The sequence below is a fragment of the Plectrocnemia conspersa genome, unplaced genomic scaffold (genome assembly GCF_051122295.1).
Source record: "Plectrocnemia conspersa isolate PC_06_02 unplaced genomic scaffold, ASM5112229v1 ptg000012l, whole genome shotgun sequence".
In the NCBI taxonomy this organism is placed as follows: Eukaryota; Metazoa; Arthropoda; class Insecta; order Trichoptera; family Polycentropodidae; genus Plectrocnemia; species Plectrocnemia conspersa.
This window is the reverse complement of record NW_028277176.1, coordinates 1,049,578-1,073,330: the sequence shown is the minus strand read 5'-3', so window position 1 is coordinate 1,073,330 and position 23,753 is coordinate 1,049,578. Positions and strand designations below refer to the sequence as shown.

Genomic DNA, 23,753 nt, shown 5'->3' with positions numbered 1-23,753 from the left:
ACTGATTTTATAATTTATAATTATATAATTATTCGAGAACCCGTTTCGAAAAAATACGTTCGTTTTTGTCTAGATAAAATATTCTTTTTAATGACTAGTGATGATGCTATTTAGTGCATCGGAAGAGTTCCCAATTGCAACACATGCTGATTGGATATACTGAAAGGTAAAGACTAAATTCTCTATCAACGTCTTTAACCCTTTGCCACCGATGGTATTTATAGGTACAATCATGAAAATCGCCGGTATGCATTTGGTACTTAAAAGTGCCGTAAACCTTTGAGCCTTGAAATATGGTTATTTTATATAATTCAAGGTTGAAAATTACTTTAATTTATTGAACGTGTGTCCACAATATATTATCAAAGTGTGAAATACCAGCGGCAGTCAAAGGGTTAAAACTATTAGCAGACTAATTCAATGTAAAATAAACTTTGTTATTCACAAAGTAACGATTAAAAATGTGGGAAACTTCAGATGCATTTTTAAAATTACTTCGTTTGTTAAAACACAGAGTCGTTTGACGTCAAAATATCTAATATTTTCTCAGCCGCTTCTGTATTGCGATAGGCAATGATGCCTCCTTGATTGCACTTGGTCACCGCGTCCTCGACAGTCTCGTCCTCGGACAGGTTGTACCTTATTTCGATGTTGTCGTTCTCGTCTGTGTCGTCCAACATTTTAGAAAAATCGATAATGGCACCCCTGAGCGAGTTAAGTATTGCGTGAGGACCGCAAGTGTCCCATTTGTAAGTCGTCGGCTTCGACAGGATATAGGCGTCGGCGTGACCCAATATCACCATCAGCAATTTATAACCGGCTCCCGCCGATTCTACCAGTTTATAGCCCGAGTTGATCAGTCGCTTTTTAACGTCGTCGCTTTCGCTGGAGCTGATGCAGATCGTCGGAGTCGGTTCTACGTCAGAGTTCAATATATTCTCTTTCACAGGGTTGCAGAATATTTTCTTGCCCTGGTAGCAGATGCCCCAAACGCACCTGCCTTTCGATCTGTCGGTAAATTAAAAATATATAATGGATCGAGTTTTTATTTAGTCGACGATCAAATCGTACCCATCGTAAAACGGTTGGTTGACGACGCCGATGATCGGTTGTCCTGTTTGTCTGTCGTACACTCCGATTAGAACGGTCACGCATTGTAGCCCGGATAGGCTTATGTTTCCGATGGTCTGAGATTCGATCTCTCCGCTAATGTATTCGGCTGTTGAATCTGAAATTATATTTTATATTATCATACCACAAATGAAGTGTATATGTTTCCTTGAACGAATGGGAGATAAGGCTTATTTAGACTAATGGGCGTACTGTAAAACTCTATGAAGTTTTGAAAGTCCCGCGCAGTTATCACGAGCTAATGCGCACTCCAAAAATCATCAAAACAAGCAAAATTTTTACTATTTGAATTTTCTAAAATAAAAACAAAAATAAAATTTAAAATAAACATTAACTGCGAACGCCGAGTCACCAATGCTGACTCACTATTCATTTTTGCTTATTCGCATAAAATATGTCGAGATTCGAGAGTGAGTGATGCAATTGTCACGTCTTTGCATCCTGCTTAAATTAAATATTTTATTTCAAAAAAGTTTTATAAAGAAAATGATATTGATTTGCAAAAAATGGTTATGTTCACTTCCGACGGAGCCGCTGTAATGTTAGGAAAAACAAACGATATAGCTGCACGGCTACGAGAAGAAATTGAACACTTGAATCAACAACACTGTTTGGCTCATATGGAAGATCTAGGAATAGATGATGCTTGGAAACAGGAAAACGGGAATCTTGTTTCTGAATGCTTCGGGACAAGTAAAACGTTATGTTAACCTCTGTAAAGTGGGATTTGGTGATGAAATGTAAGACATTTGTTAGTAGATTAATCCCAGATGTGACCTCCGAATAATTTTGAATTTCTAAGAGTAAAATGAAGACGATTTCAAGTTTATTTATTACTTTTTTCTCTTGACAAAACTTGAAAACATTATATTTTTATATAATGCATATGCAGTGAGTAGCATGTTAAAAATAATGTGTTTGTAATAAATAATCAATGCACGTATATGAATACCTATCGGATCGATCCAGACGGCCAAGTCTCTCGCGTTTATCTCTAGATGCAAACATCCGCTGATCTGAGCGTTGACCTCGTCGATCGTCACGTCCTTATGCACCTCTCCGGCAAGCAGATCGGCTGCCTCCTTATCTCCGTCCAACACCCGACAGAGCAATTCGGCCGTCTCCTTCTCGCTTCCTTCCACCTTCACGGTGACCGAGTCTCCCAAGGAGTTGCTGAATTGGTTGCTCTCTTCGCCGTATATGTGATCGCGCAGCTCCGGAAACGATTCGGCCAGGTCGCGACGCACCGTTTCCTGGATGAGCACGTCGGCCAGGGTCTTGAAATCGGCCTGAAAGCGAGGATTGGCTTCCGTGGTCTTTTTCTCCTGAACCAGCAGATCGGCCAGTCGTGGCTGTCGTCTGCAAGCCCTGGCCAAATTCGCGGCCTTCTCGGAGGCGCGCAGCACCGCTTGCACAACCTCGCACATCCTCGCCCTTTACCGCATCCCCAACTGTCACTTTGACTGTTCGCGACCGTAACGATCGATTATTCGGCCATTGATTTAATTGATTTAATTGATTTATATATCAGAAAAAGTAGAAATTATCAACGATTCGAATGAAAAAGTAAGCATGCCATTGTGTCAATGACAAAAAATAAGTGTTTTACTATTTTTTATTTTACCATCGGGATATATTACAAATTAACTCCGTGAATGATCCACCTTTTAACTCTGATACCCCCTATATACCCCCTCCTTAAATTAATTGTGGAACTCTAGCATTAATTAAAAATATTTTTTGATAAATTATGATAGTTTTTCTATAGCGGATTCCATAAATAATATCACAGGTTTCCCTTGATGGAGTAATTTAAAAATCCCCCCCCCCCCTTGAATTTGCCCAGAAAAATGCTTGTCATTTAATTAAATATTATGAATCTTAATGAAAAAGAAATATTAAAAAAAACTCAAATGCCGTCCCTGACTCTGACATGAGAAATTATCGGTTTATTCCTAATTTTTTTTAAATAAGAACAGTCTCGAATCTATATTGAAAATATTGTTTTAAATATATAATTTTAATAAAATCATATCGTAATACATTTTCACCGGTAGCTATTTATTGTAGTTTTGCCACTCATTTGTGCGGTGTGTGGTCTAGCGTATCGTGCAATAGAATGGGAGTGATTCATTATGATTTCATGAAACCGGGTTTATCGATCACGGCAGAAGTATATATTAACCAGCTGGACAAAATGCTAAAAAACTTGCAGAAAAACAGCCTAGATTGGTAAACCGATTAATTCACAACAACGCTGGACCGCACACCACACAAATGTCAGTGGAAAAACTACAGGATTTGGAGCTGGAAGATTTCTCTCATCCACCATACCTACCAGATCTTGCCCCCATTGACTACCGCTTCCTCCGGAATTTGGATAACTTTTTGCAATGTAAATAATTTAATTACGACAATGCTGAATACAGGCCTTACATAATATTATTGACCCTCGGTTATCAGGCTTTTACACCACCGGACTGAACAAGCTACCGCTGCAATAGCAAAAGTGAATTGACAATATGAGTGCATTCTTTAATAAATGAAACTATTCCTTGTATTCATAAAACCATTAACACACTTTATTTTTTTCTACAAATTTCATACTTAATAACCTAATATTGCTAATAACGTAAATATAATTTAACTGATAGGCGCTAGTGAAATTAAATGCTGCTCTAAAATGTCTATGAAACGCAATTTGACAGGTGTGAAACGTTCATTTGCTGTTTTAATCCAATTAAAGTTCTAAAACTAATTACAGTTCTAGAACTTTTGTTCAATCAAGTCCAAGTTATTTACAAACTAAGGCAACATATCTCTCAGGAGAAAATAAGCAGAATGAGATGTACAGATAGACGTCGCATCTCTCATATTGCTCCATAGTTTTTATAAATTTGGATATTATACTATATTTAAAAAAAATATGGTAGCTATTCTTATTGATATTACTACGGACTTCTGATATGAGAGTATTGGTCAAAGTATATTCAAACCGAATTTTGGTCAATAGAAGAGCGCAAAAACAATTATCCCTTATTAGAAGTCAAAAATTCACGTCAAAAGCAATAAAATCGCGCTAGCGCCGTCGCATTGGGAACGTAATTCGAATCACAAAAATATAAAAGGATTTAGTGATATTAGATGGTCAGAATTAGAAAATATGTGTTATAAGGGGGGAGGGGTTGAAACAAAGCTCTGAATATTTGTAAATAAATAGGCCCCCCCAGAAATTTGAAACGTCTCGGGACCCTAGTGTATAAATTCGCTATTGGTGTCGCTGCAATTTGCAAATAAACGGCATTTTAGGGGTATGGCTAGAATAAATGTTGAGGATAATAGAACACCAGTTATGAACATATATTTTTGACAAAATAATAAACGGCAAAACAGTATTTATTGTGAAGATCACTCATACTCAAAAACATCCGAGTGATTTCAGGTAATGGAATTGCAAATTCCATTGTTGCAAGATTTATGCCACTGAGAACACAAATATCAATTAAAAGAGTCGTAGTGTACTAGACTCATTTATCACTTTTTCCGTTTGTATATAAGCCTTAATGCTGCCATGAAATAATCATATCACCTCGAAATTAATTTCCACCTTAACTTCCATTAAAACTTTATGCTACATCCCTCAACTCGTATTTAGTTGAGCTTACGTTGATTAGATAAATAAGATAATGAAGTACAGAGAAAAGTAACTGATTCCACATCAATAATTCTAGTCCAGACTAGCAGCCACAGCCACAGCATCACAGCGAGACAAAATAGCAAGTATTTATTGTACAAATGGTACGGCCGCATTAAACTATTGTAATCTAAAAACATTATTCATAAAGTTTGTAATTAGAATTAAAAATAAACGCGTGTAGCATTGCTACTGCTCATATGTATATATATTCATATTTTTAAACGTGAGCAAAGAAAAAAGGGAGTTTGGAATCATAGAAAAAAGGTACATTAATACATTTATAATTTCAAATAGACGTATTAAAATATAATAAATAATTTATTATTGAAATTATATGATAAATTAAGCTTTTGTTTTTAAATTATACGTTGAATTAGTAAAATATAACAGATATAACAACGTAAAAATGCGCAATTGTATATATTTCATTTGGTTCATCTACTTGTTTGTAACAATAAAATCAACATTCGCTCGTCTTCAACTACATAGTACAGAAATATTTGATTTGCATGAAAAAATAACCTAAAACTTGTAAGTTTATTGCATTACAATTCTTCTTATAAATATTAATTTACTGTAGACCTATTTAACAAGTTAATTGAATTAAAAACCACTTATTTATTATAATTTTCTAAATTATTAATCACATATTTGCTTTTATTTATACCGTCAATAAAACTTGTTTCTTATATAAATTTATTTTTTATTTATTGCATATTGCACTGCAAAAAGCAGTTATCTTACCACATAGAAAAAACACAACTTTATTTATATGCAAATTACGCTATAAATTCCTATAAGGTATCGTGATTTTAGGAAAATACGATTTTATTTTCAAAAATGTATAGTAAAATTTATAGTATTTGTTTTGATAAAATCCAAATAAAACATTAATTGGGGAAAGCTGTAAAAATGTGTTCTTTTGCAAATATTTTAGAAGCCAAAAAATCTTTTGCTGTTGGGAGCAAAAGAAAGACACCTTAACGAACAAAAATGTCTGAGGTGACTTTTTAACTCCCACCAACATCCATAAAAGAGCAAAAATATCCGAGGTGACCTTTTGTTTTTGGCTCATTTTTAAAAATTTCATTTTGAAAACATGAATTGGTTGCTGGCCGCAAAAATAAGTTTGCGGGCCACCAGGTGGATAGCGCTTGTTTTTATTCTATTGCCATTATGTATAGATTTTTTGTTGTTAGAAGTTCTAAGACTATGATTAGTTTTAAAACTTTCATTAAGTTAGGTTTGGGTTTGACAGCAAATGGACGTTTATCAACTATCAAAATGCGTTTCATAGAACATTTTAGAGCAGCATATAAATCAGTTGAAATATATTTTCGCTAGTAAAAATACAATATATCTATTGGTGAAAATGTATTTGGACTTCACTAGTGAAAATATAACTTCATTGAAAAATACATATTCACTCATTTATGCATCGCACATTTACTAGCATCTGCTAGATAAATTATATTTTTAAATGTTAAACATATATATCTACCGGTGAAAATGTATTCTAATATTATTTCACTTAAATGATAAATTTAAAAAAATATTTTCAAGATAGGCTGTTTTTTAGATCTTCTTTGAGGGGTTTGAGAATTTTTGGTTTGAAATCAGGGACGATGTTTCAGATTTTTATAATATTTCTATTTGACTTAGATGAATAGTATGTAATTAAATGACATGCATTTTTCTGGCCAAATTAAAGGGGGGGGGGGAAATGTCCCCACCAGAACCTCTCAAATGACGTTCCTAGTTTTCTGCCTAAAATTCAGTTTTAAATGAGTCAAAATGTAAATATAGACATGGTGCGATACCAATACTTAGAATACGCATTTATAACATAAAATATAAAATATTTTATGGTTACGTATTTACGTAATAAATATGTTTTTATTAGATATAATATAAATGTATATGTAGATATAAATACTTGATGGATTGTTTGTGTGGTGGTTCTGTGACGTGATATCTCTAATTCCTTTCAAAGCTTAAGTTAACTCTTGGCGACTCAAAGTGACTAGACCTAATCTGATAATCGAAGTGGAAAGGCTGCCCAGCATTAGAGCACTATGTGGTTGTGCTAAATATCTAGGCTCTTGTGTTTTTTCAAAACATAGGTAATTGTTGACATAAACGGTAATAGTTGCCATTTTTGTGTTTTTTCAAAACGATCGGTAATCTTAATATGCAATTTGACTCATTCCCAAGTATATTTAAACTGCGTGGATCCATAATATATCCCATTTTAAAAGCTTAAATTGCGCTGATTTTTTTTTAGCATCATTTCGGTGGTCTATTGTCATCATAGTTTCTTTCCTGTGGTCCACTCAAATGCCATTATTACTACGCGGCGATTCAGTGTGTAAGTTATCTTTGGGGCAATGTTATTAAACACATAATAGCTTTCAATTCTGAGTTTTACTGAAAGTCAATTCTATTGATTGAGTTATCCCTATCCCTAAAGGGATAGTTGTTTAACTATCCCTTTGATTTACTGTCTACTAACTTTTGCGTCGCACTTGCTTAACAAAAAGAATCCGAAGCAACCTTCGCGGTGCACATAATTCGTGTTTATCTTGTTACGCAATCATAATAAAAAGTATATTATGTTAATGGTAGTGTTAATCTCGCAAGACAATTTTCTTATCAGATGCCAGCGTGAAAGCGGACTGCCGCAGTTTTGTGCTAGATATCCGCAAGGAAGGACCTAGCTGATTGATTATGATGCGTCATGACTGATTGGATCTGAAGAACGCCATGGAAGACAGTGAAATAGTGTTCGATAGACTGCTGCATTCGGTGGGAGAAGATAGTGTGTTTCACAGGAGATATAATGTGGTGTTTAATTTTTTTCTGGCATTCGCTGGTACGATGGTATACATGAGCATTTTCCTCGCCATGAGTACTCCAGAGCATTGGTGTCATGTACCTGGCAGGGAACAAACCAATTTGACCATCGAGGAGTGGAAGGCGCTGACTATACCTAGGTTTGTTTAGTGTGTTTGTTAACTGCAAGACTACGATTAAATATCTGATGATACACGAGTACTTTTATTTGCATTATTGTTGTTTTGTTACTAAGTGTGTAAAAATTATACATTTTTGCCACGAAGATATAACAACCTAATTTATTAGTATTAAATTATTTTACTTTAATATTAAATTATTAAAACTTTTACTTTTTATTTAGAATAGTTTTATTTGTGTATCAGTGCAACTAATTTTAAAGACCCGTATTTAAAGGGTCGGTATTTATTTGATTTTGGTCAGCAATTTAGATAAAACAACAGTAGTTTAAATAAATGCTCAATGTTCAATGACAATAAACTAAATGGTCAGCAATAGTATTAATAACGTGAACTCGCCACCGCGTCCGCACAGAACGAAAGTCAGTATTACAACGACGACCGTTCGAGAGTTTCTCGCTCGGTTTAAGGACACTTTTGGACATAGCAAATATTGTAATGGGCATTACATGTAATTCACAATTCATTATATGTGATATCATAAATATTATATGTGATTTTAGTATACAAATATTTTATAGTCCATTTTTAAAGAGTGATTCGTTAAATAAAAAAAATATCCATAGGAAAACTTGATCATTAATAATTTTTATAAACATGCTAGTACCAAAGCAAATTTTATGTTTCAGTAAAAATTCTCAGAAAATATTTTATTGAACAATGTAATTATTGTAAATTTGAAAAGTAAAAACATCCGAACGTATGTAATATCAAATTGAAGCTTATTTTATCGATTTGCCCAAGTCCATTCCAAGTACTAAATTTTCTTAGTTATTTTTTTGAGTTTTTATAACACAACATTAACCATAAAAATAGTCATATTTATCTTTAATAATTATTAGAAATTATATATAAGATGGTATTGGTTTTTCAAATTTTCACAACATTTGTTCACAGCTCCAATACAAAATTATGAAATGCACAATTTAGATTAAGAGGATAATGATATGTACAAGTGAATGAATTTGCATTCACAATGGAATAATTGAGAACTCAAATTATTGGGTGACTCATGATCATGAGTTTTATTGCTTTTAGAAGTATTCAACTAAACATTGACAGTAATATTCGTTTTACAGGAATAATAATTCTCAAGAGCAGGAAGCGTACAGTTCTTGCAAAATGTACAATGACACTGAAGTTAACACAAGTGATAAATTAGGTATGATCCAATCTATATATCTTTATTATAAAATTAATAACAAATGTGATTTTAGTCGTAGATTGTATAGACGGATATGATTATGATACCACATGGTTTAAAAGCACCGGTGTCACTACGTTTAATTTTGTATGCGGTAAAGAATTTTATGTACCACTATTTTTTTCTGCTACAAAAGTGTGTGAGATATTCGGCGGAATGATCCTCGGATACATTGCAGATTGGTAAGAATTTCTACATTGAATTACATTTAAGTCTTAACGAATCTTCTAAAATTATGTTTTTTTATTTAAAAACTTCCTTATTTGTTTTATTTTTTATTGTAATCTACTTATTCATTTGAACAATTTAATTCACCATTTTTTAGTTTACAATGGCCTAAAATAGACTAATTGCTTATGATGAAGTGAGTAAATTGAAAGGTGCTTGTATTACTTATATGTCGTATTGTGCGTGTTCATTACACCAGTAATTAGCACATACCTGTTTGCATCAAATGCTGGTTGTCAGCATATTATATTTGTTTGATTTTACACAGAGCAGCTTGACAATTATATCATTTTTTTGTAGTGATGACTAATAATAGTATTTATTTATTTACTGTATGTTTCTTAAGGATCTTGTTTTGTTTTAGTCTTGGACGAAGACCCGTATTCTTCATATCACTAGCTTTAATGCTGATAGGAAGATTGGTATCAGTATTTGTAATCCAATCGTTTTGGATATTCCTGGCATTTTCAATTATGGCTACATTACCATCGACTACATTAGCTCAAGCTTGTCTAGTCACAATAATGGAGATTTCTCCACCGGAAGACCGTGCAATGATTGCACAAATACAAAATTTTGGCTGGAGTCTAGGATCAGCAATGCTGCCGTGCATATTTTGGCTAGCTCGAAATTGGATCATTTACATTCTAGCTTCTACGACACCGTTGATTGTTTATCTATTTTTATCAATGTATGTTTGATCATTTTTATTTAATATTGTTCATATTTATTGTATTAATTAATGGTTGTGTTAAGATTTTTAATAGAATCTCCTAGATGGCTTTTAACTCGGGGAAGAGTGCCGGAGAGCTTGCAGCAGTTAAAAGTCATTGCAAAAGTGAACAATACTAAGATATCAGCAGAAGCAGCTCTAATGTTGCAAAACAGTATATTGAGTTCAGAAAAGACTAGCAGTATAGACAATTATAAGTCAAATTGGAGGATAGTCAAAAATATATTATTTCTGGTTCTAGTATGGTACGTTAATCAAATATTTATTTCTATATTTATGCAGAATGGTATTTAGTCACAGTTTTAATAATTTTATTAACCATTGTTCTATCGCAATCTATCAATCTCATTATGCTGTAATAACTAAAGTATAGTGCCCAATCAGTTATGCTAATACTCATTCTAATTTAATGTATAAACACAGCAACAGCAAGCGATTATTATTATGTTTAATATTAAAACTTTGCAGTTGTATATTATTGCTATAAATAAAACCTGATTTATATAGAACGTTAGTTATTTCCCCACAATATCTAATTTTTCTAGATATCGTCGAATCTATATATATTTATATTCATATATACAGTGCTGTGCTATTAAAATTTTATTAAATGGCTCGCATCTTAGCATACCCTTCCTTTCCCTTAATTTTTTTAATAACATTTTCATTTTATAATTAAAAAATTAAAAATCAAATCAATTATAAATAAATTTATTTATATTCCATACATTCATTCTTAAAAATATTTTGATTTTCATTAAATACTTTCACCGCAGCGGGTCAAAATCGTGCCATCGCCTTGGTAATGCGTACGCTCGGTAATCAAGCGTTCATACTACGACTTTTATAATAGTATCGCAAATTAAATGTAGAATATATAAACCGAATTTTGAGCAATAGGAGAACGCAAAAACAATTATCCCTTCTCAGAAGGCAAAAATCCTCGTCAAAAGCAATAAAATTGTGCCGCCGCAGTGAGAACGCTCGTTACCGTTCGTTCCCACTGTGACGGCGCCGACACGATTTTAATGCTTTTGATGTGAATTTTTGACTTCTGAGAAGTGATAATTGGTTTTGCGCCCTCCAATTGGTCAAAATTTGGTTTGAATACATTTTGACCAATACTCTCATATCAGAAGTCCGTAGTAATATCGGTAAGATAGCTATCGTATTCTCAAGACATAGTGTAATATCCATGTGCAAACAAACTATGGAATAATATGCGAGATGCGACGTCTGTCTGTACTACTTCTTCCTATCCTTTTAGTTTTTCTGACTGTTTCAGGAAGTTCATTGTTATTATTTTTTATGATATGTATTATAAACATAATAAAAGTTTTAAACAGATAGTACATTTTCTTATTAGTTAACTTCTAATTATTTCGATATTTTAAATTTACTTCTTACGTATTTATCAACCGCAATGTCATGTGTTTTATTATACTGTCGATTAACTTTTCTCAGGGGAGATATCCGTATACTACTATATTTTCTCGAAAATCAATATTTTTTATAAGAATTAGTTTTAATTATGTCTTCAACTTGGCTGTAATAAGAGCAGAGATTTTTTTTCAATTGCCAAAAGCAGATATTATTCTTAAAATTAATTGATTCGCATTAGCGAAATTTTGTGTTCTGGATTGAAGTGTATTTGACAAATATATTAATCATCAGAGCCAGGTCCCTTGAGAAACATTTATTGTTAAGACGTGAACCATTTTAGAATATGTTTCGAAAAATATTCATGCAATGCCACACAGCACAAGTTGATCGCAAGCTACAGTCACTACAATTTTTATAATTTCAATTCCAAGGTCCTTGGAAATATAAAAAAGCTCTTGATGGCTTTTATTTGATTAGTGAAATATTAAATAAATTATATCAACGAACATTTTGAAGTGATTAACTAGTATAATGTCTCTTATTCAATCATCCAACACAAGTTATAATTGATTATCAAATAATCCCAGATAATGGCATTAGGATAGTCATTTTGTTATTCTTGTGCTCACTCCTGATTTACACCCTAGAATCGTACTGGCACCATTTGAACGAAATCCAATTTAATTCTCTTTTAGGTAGTCATGATTGATTCCACAAGAGATTAATATTTTTAGTTAAACATTGTAATGTTTTGTAATGAGTCTGTCATTCTTCATCTTCAGAGACTAGCAAAGATGAAGAGTGACACTCTTCGAAACGTCAGACGCTCATTTAAAAAAAGTAAGATTGCGATGACATCCGTAGCCACTATTGATAAAAAAAATTTATATATATTAATATATATTATAATTGACAGGTTTCCCCAATGCGTCATATTGGTCTTACATACATCTATTTTACAAAGAACGATTTATTCAATATATTAATTGATGATTATTTTCAGGACGAGTTCCATAGCAAACTATTATATATTAGTATTGTTGATACCAAACCTAAGTGGAAATCCATTCTTGAACTTTCTCTTGCAAAGTTTGGTCGAAATCCCTTCATATCTTTTTGGAAGAATATTTTGTGATAGAATGGGTCGACGTTACAGCGGAATGTTGGGATTTGTTTTAAGTGTTATTGGATGTGTAATTATTATACTGACAATTGGTAATATAGATTGATTTAAATTATTACAGGAAAATATAGTAAATTATTGGTTTTTAAATTATAATTTCAGATGTAAACAACGTATCTCTTAGAATATCTATGGTTTTATTAGCGAAATTTGGCGTTTGCATTTCATATTTTGTTAGCAATTTGCAAGGTTTAGAAATAAATCCAACGAGTGTGAGGCAAAGTGCAAATTCATTGGGAATGACTGCTGGAAATTTAATGAGTTGTGTTGCTCCTTACGTAATATACTTGGTAAGTGAATTTAAAATTACTAGTGTTGTACAGTGTCAGTTATTATAATGCAATTTTTACAGGGCAACACATTAGATGAGAGGATACCATACATAATTCTAGTATCTCTTTCAACAATCGGAGCAATCGCTGAGATATTCTTGCCTGAAACTTTAAACGAGCGCTTACCGGACACTCTACACGAGGCAAAATCGTTCGGTAAATACCAGAAGTGCTGGAGCCTTCCGCGCACTAGAGAGCCATCGATCATGACGAGTATCAAATTTGTTCGAAGACAATATAGTGAAACTTGTGATCATGAACTTGAAGCAATTAGACATTAATTACATAAAAAATGTTTATTAATTGTTAAATATAATACATTTAAAAAGTGATTCATTTCTTTCTTCGCTTGCAATCGTCGCTGGAACTCTCAGAAGAACTGTCGTCACTTTCTTCGCTGCTGCTCGATGATTTGCGTTTGCGCTTTTTGTGTTTCTTTTCCTTTTTAGATTTCTTACTCGACTTTGACTGAAATTAATAGAATTTATTATAAGTTTGTTGAATCGAATTTTAATATAAACAATCACTAACCTTCTTATCTTTTTTTTTTGATTTTTTATGACTTTCCGTTTTAATAAGAATAGGTTCTTCTTTGATTGATTCAATCGGCAATCGAGGAGGTAAGCGAATATCATCTACGATTGGTTTCTCGTCCTTCTTGGTGAGCTGCTGAACAACTTTAGATGTCGGAGCGCATCCTTCCTCTCTCAAAAGCTTCGTTTCATCATCAACTGGATTCTTTTTACTCTCTTTAGGAGCTTTATAATTCTCAACATGATCTACTCTAAGTGTCCGTCCGAGAATCTAAAATAAATAATTAATACACAATGTACAACGTAATTATAGATTAAAACATTTATACGTACCTTGATGGAATTAAGATTGTCCACAGCTAATATAGTGGATCTTTGATCTTCATAACATAAAAAACAAAATCCCTTTTGTTTTCCCGTGTCTTTATCTCGTACTAAATTGATGTTGACAACTTCGCCATATCTGAAATAAATAACATAAGTAATTTTAAATAATATAAATTATATTATATTAAAATAATATTTTTAAGCCTTTAAAATCAAATGTAAATTATAGGCTAGATGAAATATTTAATTTAATATTATAAGGTTGTAATAACATAACCTAAAATGGCAACTCACTGTGAAAATATACATATGATGTCTCCTTCAGTGAGATCATATGGTAATCCTCCGATGAAAATCCAAGCGCTGTCTTTATATTGATCATGCCAGGATGATTTACCACCGAGTTTCAATTCCTGGTCACTTAATTTCTTGATGTTTTTAACGTTCCTGTTTAATAAATTCGATTAGTACTTATAATATTGAATTAAAATTAGTTGATAATGCTTAAAATACGTACGTTAACGGATTCATATTTATTATTACGACTTAAACATTGATTATAACCGTCGAGCGCCACAAGCATAAGTAACGAAATGACAGTTATCCGAACTGTCAAATGATTTTGGCCATAACATATCGGCCATGTGCTTTATGTTTGATTCTCCACAGTAGCAACATTAAATTCATTTAATATAGAATTTTGCTATTCGTTGATGGATCAACGAGAAACAAACATAATTGTTATATAAAAGTAAAGGAAATTAAGATGAAAAATTAATCATATGGCGCATCTTAAGGGCGTATAATACACATATTATTTGATTTACATAGAAGTTTTTTTTTAAAAAACCGTGCAATTAGATGCTAACTAATATTTATAATTTAATTTGCTCACAGCACAAAAATATTGTTAATAAAATAAAAAAATAACTATAAAAAGTATTAAATCTAAGATGGTTATATACCTAGTTAATTTAAGAACCACAAAAATTATAAAACTTAAAAAATTGGCAGTACGCATTAAATCCTATATGTTGGATTTCTTTTTGATTATATTATCCAGTTTAAATTATTTTTAGCAGCATTTTTATCACATGATGCAGTTTCTTACACCGTGTAAAAATAAATAATTTTTAAATTTTCAAACCATGCACTGCTTTCTAAGAAACCTTAGTTTGTGTTCTTGACGTAATTAAAAATTCCCATTGCTTTTTATTTATGGGTACCATTTATCTAAATTTTTTTTTTAGATTAAAATATTTTTATTGATTCCAAATCTGTTTTTTTGTCGATTAAAATGTAATTATTCTGACACCTGTTCACTGACTTAAGTCATGATCTTCAATCTGAGAGAGTTCAGGAACGTCATTTCAGATTTTTCCGGGGGGGGGGGGGGGGCAAAAGTTTACCATTCAGTGCTCATTCAAGATTCATACTATTTCATTAAATGTCATACATTTTTCTAGCCAAATTACGTCTCTGTGAGAGTGTATTGATGTACCGTGGCAATTCCAGTGTGTTGACGCCCGTTTCGCCTCTTGTATGCGTTCGCGAACGCCGTCTTACAGCGTTCGGAAATGTCCCCGATTTGATAGCAGTCGGCTCCGATCGTCGTTACGAAGCAATCGGATCACGCCGAGCTCAATAAAGGTTCACACACAAACCCACGTGTTTTGGATTCAGACCTATGAACTAACCAGCACGCGTATCCCTACACGCAACACAGTGGGTAAATCGTTTTTGAGTTGGTTATAATTATATCTCTCTCCAATATCTTCGCAGTTTATTCATAATAGGTATAAGAGAGACCGCATGAAACCACCGACATACCACCCTTGCGATTTGCATATCTCGTTGACTTTAACCCGAACGAAGTCGCCAGATACGCTAGACAGTAACAAATATAAAATACTAATTTTAGGCATCTTGGGAAGATAGAAATAGTATGAGCTGAAATAATAGATGTGTCGAGGTGTACTTGTCTGCCCCGATGTGACTTAGTGTCACATATGTTACATTAATCATTTGAGTTACCTCTGGCGAATCACAAATAAGGATATTTATTAAACACACATCTAAAATGTGTCCATGCCCTACTTCGGTGATCGGTGACGAGAGAGTTTGAAAAGCAATTGTATTAGACGCAGAATCTAGCGTGTTGTTTCTGACGCTCGTTAACGCTAGTTTTTTGTAGTTTCAAGATATTCCTTTTGCTATGTGTTGTATGAGGTCTTAACTTTTGTAAATGGGTTGATATTATTGTATTGTGGAGGATTTATCTTTTCGTTCTTTAAGTGGTTGTTATGGTGACCTCTTATTTGTGACAAATAGAGCATGCGTTTAAAACCCTGCGCACGCTCCTTTATTACTCCAAAACTAACAACAGGGTGCTGATTCATTTTGGGGCACGATGAAGATAGTACTGAGCCTTTATATTGCATGTCAGCCACTATGTAAGCTATTATATATAATACTGATGCAGTAAATCGTAATGATGAAAGAAATAACAATGCAAATAGTTCATAATTATTATTTTATTTCTCAACAAATAACATCGAGTTTTAAAAACTTACATTGCTAACATATTATAATTAATCCGTGAGGCAATCTAAGAACTTCAATTATTAAATTAATTCTTAACTCTTTAGAGACATTCGTAATTGGTCTATTCACGTTTTCTAACAGTAATATATTATGTATATATTTTTTCACATTATAGTTTTCTTTATAAATTTTTATTACTTACATTAGGAACTATTTATCTAATTCATTATTAGATTAATAATACTCACATAAATAAAAACAAAGCGATTTTTTATAAATATTTCATAAGGAAGATAACATTGATACTACTTTGTCTCTATAATAACATCTACGTAAATTTAATCTATTATTGCTGTAAACAAAGAAATTACACATCGAACAACTTAACAATTAAACATATCAAGACCGTGTATTTAAGATGATACATAAAAGTATAAAATATACAGGTAGGATATGCTGTGGAATTTTAGTACATGATTACAAAAAAGACAGATTACGAGAGTTAAAACAAATTAATTAGTACACGTATATAACAATATAATTGTTATAAAAATATTTACGAGCATTATGAAAATGCTCAAATGTTAAATAAGCTAAATTTTAAGTCGTTGCTTTTCCTTGAATATCTTATAATTAATATGAATTATTTGGACAATGATATTGAAATAATACTGAATGAATATCCATTTTTTTTATGATGATATTGTTAAATATATATTCATATTTATTTATATTATTCTAAAGGGACGTTTTGAGTGTTTCCGTTTTCTCATCATATGATCGTAGTCTTTCTATATATTTTTATAATATGCATTTATTTTTAATGTACATTCCATATTAACTTTCAATTTTTATTTATCAATTAAAACACGTTACTTATAAGGTTTTACCAATTTACACAAACTTTTAAAAAATTGACTCAAAGGCAATTTAATATTATGTATATATATATATATATATATATATAATTTAAATTATATACGTACATAAAATTTCACATAATAATTCATTTAAATACACCATATGTTATTTATAATACAAATCATACTCTCGTTATAAAATGTGTATCTTGGCAATAATCATTTTATATTTAGATCTATTATTTACGACGCGTCTACATTAAGTTTATACAAATTAAAAGTGTTTTACACGGTAAGTTATATATTATTGTATATTTTATAATATAAACATTATGTTACAATTAACGTTTTTCTTATGAATAGGAATATGCGGATAGAATTTAAAATATTTTATCCCTGCGTATTATCACTTCTACAGCTTTTCATCGTAATACAATCAATACAGTAAATATCTATTACACTTTGAATATGAATTGCTTATACGTATTATAGAAAGTACAATTTGTGCTATGATTTGAACTATTGTCATTGTTTTACGTTACATTTATCTCAATTATGATTCATCGGTTGTACCTTTATAATAGCATACAATTATATTTAAAGTAGGTAGGAAAGGTGTCGTATATGGAGACACGTTCATTTGTAGCAATCTTTGTTATTAACCTTCTGGTTGTTGAAAACCGATATATCAGTTTTGGTTACTTTGATTAAAAATTGACTGATACATTTTTAATGGACTTTGGTGTATTTTTTATTTTTTTCTATACAAGTTTTTTATTATTATGTATTACATCGATATTTAGATATAAATTCCAAAGGATTAACATGATATTTTTAGAAGATAAATGTGTGGATTTATAAAACAATATCCACTCAGACACAAATCTACCGAGTTATGTAAGCTGCAATTGTGTACTGCGCTATGGCAACATTATGGTAGATAGTGATTCTGTTCCAGTCTGCAGGCGAAAGGAACATCGGTAATAAATTCAATACAGTGCGATTTTATTTAAAAATGTGTGACGACCACAGATTTTATTAGTTGTATTGTTTTGTACTCTTGTTTATTATCTTCTACTAAAACCTTCTTATACGACAATACATGATTGGAATTTATAAATAGTAAAGATCAATCAAACACAGTATAAAAAAATACAAACACAGTCGTCAGATTTTTTTCTATAGATTTTGAGAGATATTATAATATATAATATATAAAACAATAAATAAAAATCACGTGTCTGTAGTGTTTTTTTTAAATTATTATTTATACTGATAAAAATATAGTGTTCAGAACTTGGTGCAAAAATAATTGTAAGTCCCATGATACGACACCTAAGGCTGTAATTGTACTGTGAACATATTCTAGTTAATGGATCTGGAGACTTTCTCATACAAACTTACATTTAGTAAAAATAGGTTTACAGTATCACCGCGGTCCACTGGCATTAAATTTAACAGGCAAAGGAAAAAGTTTGTGAAGATTTCGTTAGCGCAAGTATTTCAGTTAGTGTGTTCATATAACGTGTGATTAGTTTTTCTGCTCAAAAAACTGTTTAATTTGTAATTAAATATTTTAAATTGAAAAGATAAGTTAAGTAATAGAACGACACCCATTATAATGGTCTCCACAGAATGGCTTCTTTATTTTCTGATTTGCCAACACAGAAGCCATCCTTCTAAAATGTGCCCACAGATACTGCAACCCATAAAGTTGCACCCACGGAGAAAGTTCCCTTATATGTCTAGTCAAAAGTCGACGCAGGGTCGCCATTTTTTGGGGAAACCATTAAGGTGCTGTTTTTCCGGTGTCATATTTTTTCAAAAGAATAAATGATATCACTGTTGACAAAAAAATGATCAACAGTGGCGGAATGATTAAATCGACTTTTTAAAAATATATTTATTGTTTGTTTTGACTATTAGAATATTGTGATAAATCATAATCATATATGCTGGTGTAATGAACACTCTCATCTGTTCTTATGCACCATCCGTCAAACTGTTTCGCTTGCTTCCGATAAAATTCAGTGCCATGATAATATATTTAAACGACGCATCTAATTAACTAATCAAATGCACAACGAAAAAGGTTTTCCCAATTGACTATTGCCTGCCTAGATTAAATTAATATTAATAATTTTCAACACATGTTAAAGCTCGCAGATAAGTAATATGACATTTAAAACGTATCAAATACCACATTTATTTTGCATCTTGATCAGCCTTTTAACATTGGTGTGGTGTAAAACCTTGTATATTACCTACTAAGATTAAGTTAACTCGACGCCATGAAACTACTCGTATGAAGTGTACGACAAATGTGTAGTACTAGTAGTAGTACTTCGACTATAGTTGCAAATTTGACGCACTCAATTGGAGTTATATGTTTCAACTTTTTCCTATGGCACTTTCTTGCAGAGTTTTCGCTTATAGTTATCGATCGCTATTGCGGTGGACACCTCACCACCGTGGTGGTAGCAAATTCTGAAAACTTTTTGTCAATAGGCACACGGTCGTCGTAGAGGGTTGGAGCTTGTAGGATGATACCGGCAGTGCCGGCCAGCACGGCCAATGTGAATATCCACAGGAATAGTCGATCTAGCACCATGGCTACGTATTTCCAGTCTTCTTTAACCTGAAAAATATTTAAACAATGTTAGAATTTATATTTTTATTTTCGTTGAAAATATACATACTTGCCTAAATAACATATTAAAACATACTAGAGCCATACTTACAGACATTATTCATTATTGTGGGCAAAACTTTTATAACTGTTTGTCACCATTGAACAATGTATTGCACTCGTTGAAACTGTAAGCATTGTTTCGCTCCACAAATAGTTACTCTTATTTATATGCGTGAAGTAGCAACATCCGCTTTTCAAAGAAAGTTCACTTTTACAAATACTATTTGTCTTATAAAACTTTTTGATTAACCTGGACTCTTCTGCATTCAGCACCGCCGCCCGATAATGACACATGATTTACATATGTATATTGCTATATCAGGTTGCTCCATAATTTTTTGCGTTTTTTTAAAAATATTTTTACTTAATTTGATTCGGAAAAAAAATTATATTATTTTTCGCAAAATTAACAGCTGTAAATAAATAATTCAATAAATCTTTGAAAGCGATTGTACAAAAATGAACAATGCCAGGGAGCTATTTAATCGATGCTTTGAAAATAAAATATAAACAGCTCACCTTAGTAGAGTCTTCCAGCATTTTGGTATGCTCGGCAATGAATCTGACGCAGAAACATGTCCTATGAACAACGGGAGGGCAATGTGTGTGGGGGAACGCGGGGGGACGCAGGACTGGACTCGAAGTTCCACCGTCACACTCAGGGTCACATTCGCCGTCGACTTCGCCCCCTTGGTCACACTCGGGGGGTCCGACGGTCGGAGGTGGTCCGTGTATTTGACAGCTACCCCCGAACGGACCTCCGTCGCCCAGATTGCTGAAAAAAAAATCAGACAGAAAACTTAAACAACAGTTATGGCGGACGAGTTCTCGCAGCTGCAATAACGATCTTTATCAGTCACTGTAACTTGCTGAGTGTTTGTAAGTGTGCGCTTTTTTATTTGCGTGCTTATTCCCATGTATGGTACTTTACCTGAACTGCGTAAGATCGTCTTTAGAAGGCGATCTGCTCGGCATCCTCGGGCTGAAGATGTCGTCGTCGTCTGTTGCGGCACATTGGTACGGATAGAAGCTGGGCTGAACGTCGTTCCCTCTGACCGACCTCAGCATCACTCGACCGGAAGAATATCTGAAATGAAAGCGCAAAGATGTCACGATGAGATATACAAAACAATTGTGCGGGTGGCGGAGATTAGCTAATCTCATAGCGAAGAAAATTACCAGACCGTAGCGAAGTACCAGACGAACTTATATACTATATTATATTTATCTTGACGAGACGCCGTTCAATCAGACGTTAGGGGTATTGTGCTAAATTGAAAGCTCATGAAAGACTGTGTTGTGAGCGATAAACTCTTATTATGTTTGAAGATGTATGAACGTATTTAATGAAAAAAAAACGATTAAGAAAATAAAAGGTCTTTACGCGAAATGAAATATAACTACGACAAAATTGACTTAATTTTTTTATTACAAAATAATATTGTTCAAACGTTAAAAACACAATTATATTAAATTCAGGTATCAATATTTTTGTTAACCTTATATATAAATCCTAAGAAGATAGAAAAGCCTTTATTTTAAATTTTGATTTTAATCTGTGCATTTGAAAAAAGTAAACAGCTGCTCGAAACGTTATAGAATTAGGATTCTACTGTCCATTGTTAGAAAAAGATCATTGTAGACAAAGTATTGTGTGATATTTTTACAAAATAAATGACAAACATCTATAAATTTACTTTAAAGTTTTGTCCATATATTTAATTTTTAATCAATATAATAACGCCATAAGAAAATACTGAGTTTTTCCATATTATCCTAGGTTGTGTTTGTTTTTAATATATTATTTATTTTATTTATTTAAATTAAATTAAGACCATCGTGACCTAACAGGTTACCCCAATGCGTCACGATGGTCGAAAACAATAATTGTATTATTTCAATACACAAAAAAAAAAAAAAAATATAAAAACATTTTTTTAATCTTTTCTACTAAAAAGTAATGTTTGGTTATTCGAAGATTCTAAATTTTAGATCTCGACTATAATTTAGAAGCGAATAACTGACAGATCGTCAAAGCGAAAGGCGTTCCTCATAACAAAGCCGAGCTTCTTGAAAGATTTAGCACAGACGCCGTGTATGTGTAGAGAGAACCTCCATTTGCTTTCAAAAGTGATTCCGCGATCTTTAGTGGAAGTTTTTCTAGTCATAATGTTCCCACCAAAACCGTAAGAATAAACTGATGGCGAACGGAATCGAGAAAATGACACAGTATGGCACTTTCAGAAGCTCATCAACAGATCAAATGCATGTATACAATTTTAAGTCATCCACGTACAGAAGAAAACTTGAATTTGTAACTGCCGTATTTATGTCATTAATAAATAACATAAAAAGGAGAGGGCCCAAGTTGGACCCTTGAAGAACTCCCGAAGGGGTGAAATAGTCTTTCGGCGATCGCTCAATAATCCAAGCAACCAAGGTTCGACAATTTTTTCAATAATAACCCATCTCAAACCTTGTCAATGGCTTTCTCAAAATCTGTATATACGACGTCTACTTGAATTTCCGCATCAAGAGATTTTGTCACCGTTTTGGTGAAAGACAGAAAGTTAGTGATAGTGAAAACCCATGCTGTTGGTCTAGCAAAACTGGCCGAAAATGATTAAAGACATATCTTTGGATAATTATTTCAACACTGTGACTGGTCTATAGTTCTATATACATAATTTATCACCCTTTTTATGAATAGGGGTGACTTTTGTGCATTTCCATAAATCAGAAAATGAATGATGATCTTATTAGATTAAAAATACGTTTTAGAGGAGCAGCGAGACTGACTTCGCAACCCTTCAGAATTAAATCAGGAATCAAATCAAAAAAACACCCTATCTACAATTTATTAAAGCCGTTTTGAGTGCTCAATTTATTTGATTGTAAGATAAGAGCAAGAACAAGAAGAATGAAGCGACTGAGCAGATGGCGAAAAAATATTCCTCAAAAACAGAACGAAAATATTGCGCAAAACCGTCAGCAATATTTTGTGAACCGTTTAATGTTTTATCGTCGAAGTTAATCACTTTCGACTGAGTATCAGTAATTATTTGTTTTTGGCAACTTTTGCAACATTGCGATGACAGGAAATTGTCAAACACTTAACGCGCGCTCTTAAGAGCATCGTTTTTTTTCATTAAATGCGTTCATACATATTCAAACAAACAAATAAACGAATGTCTAGATCTCTTCCATAATTTATGAAAGGCGTGCTTTCTTTTTAGCAATGACACGATCTTAAGAGAAAACCATCACGTCAAGCACTCACAGTAGAGAACCGTTGAGAACAGTAGAGAACCTCATAAAATACCATTAGGGAAAATATAACATAAGCCCACTCGCCCATTCGATTCCAGTTCATACTTAAAAGTAAATTATTCAATAAATAAAAATCTAGACAATTTCCAAACGACCATCCGCATACACTCCCACCGCTCACGCATTCCACCTCATTCGTAATTATGCAATTTTTATTTAAATTTAACTTTATACACAGTAAGTACACTTACTGTGTACATATGTATTAGCAATATAATATAAAAAACAGAATCGCTAGTGTGTCGGCACGTATCACTCGCAAAGTACATTGTATGAGAGGATATAATGCACAACGCACACTTCACTTTCAAGAGGATTTTCCATGGATATAAGATGAATTCAAACGAGAGGTAGTAAACCATTGAATATTTCATAAATAAATGTAGTTTTTTTTTAAATTAAAGCTTAAGCATTTTAAGACAAGTAGCTCCTTATGAAACAACTAACTAATTGTAAGAGTTCTTTTTGAGAAGCTACTGCATTTATGATTATATTTATACAAATAGTACACCTATTTATATCTATACATATGTATGTATGTACA

At 32.5% G+C, this 23,753-nt stretch overlaps 4 protein-coding genes across 9 annotated transcripts in view; 1 reads left to right on the top strand and 3 right to left on the bottom strand.

The window, feature by feature from the left end:
* Positions 1-62: 62 nt before the first annotated feature.
* Ipp (inositol polyphosphate 1-phosphatase) lies at positions 63-2,664 on the bottom strand. Its single transcript, XM_088200556.1, has 3 exons — positions 2,084-2,664; positions 1,072-1,228; positions 63-1,008 (listed from the first exon to the last, which is right to left on the bottom strand). Exons 1-3 carry the CDS (start codon positions 2,556-2,558, stop codon positions 504-506), a joined length of 1,137 nt encoding a protein of 378 aa, XP_088056682.1. The 5' UTR covers positions 2,559-2,664; the 3' UTR covers positions 63-503.
* Positions 90-13,457, top strand: LOC148227890 (beta-alanine transporter). 2 transcript variants are annotated; one of them, XM_088200555.1, is made up of 9 exons: positions 90-166; positions 7,485-7,821; positions 8,940-9,022; positions 9,078-9,246; positions 9,657-9,983; positions 10,049-10,270; positions 12,412-12,623; positions 12,694-12,881; positions 12,944-13,457. In XM_088200555.1, the coding sequence occupies exons 2-9, from the start codon at positions 7,592-7,594 to the stop codon at positions 13,202-13,204; spliced, it is 1,692 nt and encodes a 563-aa protein (XP_088056681.1). In that variant the 5' UTR covers positions 90-166; positions 7,485-7,591; the 3' UTR covers positions 13,205-13,457. The 2 variants fall into 2 exon arrangements, with proteins under 2 accessions (XP_088056681.1, XP_088056680.1); XM_088200554.1 differs by lacking the exon at positions 90-166 and adding an exon at positions 7,147-7,196.
* On the bottom strand, positions 13,205-14,456 carry LOC148227889 (RNA-binding motif protein, X-linked 2). Its single transcript, XM_088200557.1, has 5 exons — positions 14,301-14,456; positions 14,078-14,230; positions 13,790-13,919; positions 13,455-13,727; positions 13,205-13,391 (listed from the first exon to the last, which is right to left on the bottom strand). Exons 1-5 carry the CDS (start codon positions 14,312-14,314, stop codon positions 13,257-13,259), a joined length of 705 nt encoding a protein of 234 aa, XP_088056683.1. The 5' UTR covers positions 14,315-14,456; the 3' UTR covers positions 13,205-13,256.
* A 4,633-nt stretch (positions 14,457-19,089) lies between these two features.
* The window catches only part of LOC148227885 (acetylcholine receptor subunit alpha-like), a 299,478-nt gene continuing 294,814 nt past the window's right edge, over positions 19,090-23,753 (bottom strand). For all 5 annotated transcript variants that reach the window (XM_088200522.1, XM_088200523.1, XM_088200526.1 and 2 more), the window contains 3 exons: positions 20,811-20,966; positions 20,399-20,654; positions 19,090-19,825 (listed from right to left, as the gene is read on the bottom strand). In XM_088200522.1, coding sequence (XP_088056648.1) covers positions 19,634-19,825; positions 20,399-20,654; positions 20,811-20,966 — 604 coding nt within the window. In that variant the 3' untranslated portion in view covers positions 19,090-19,633. The remainder of the gene's footprint in view (positions 19,826-20,398; positions 20,655-20,810; positions 20,967-23,753) is intronic.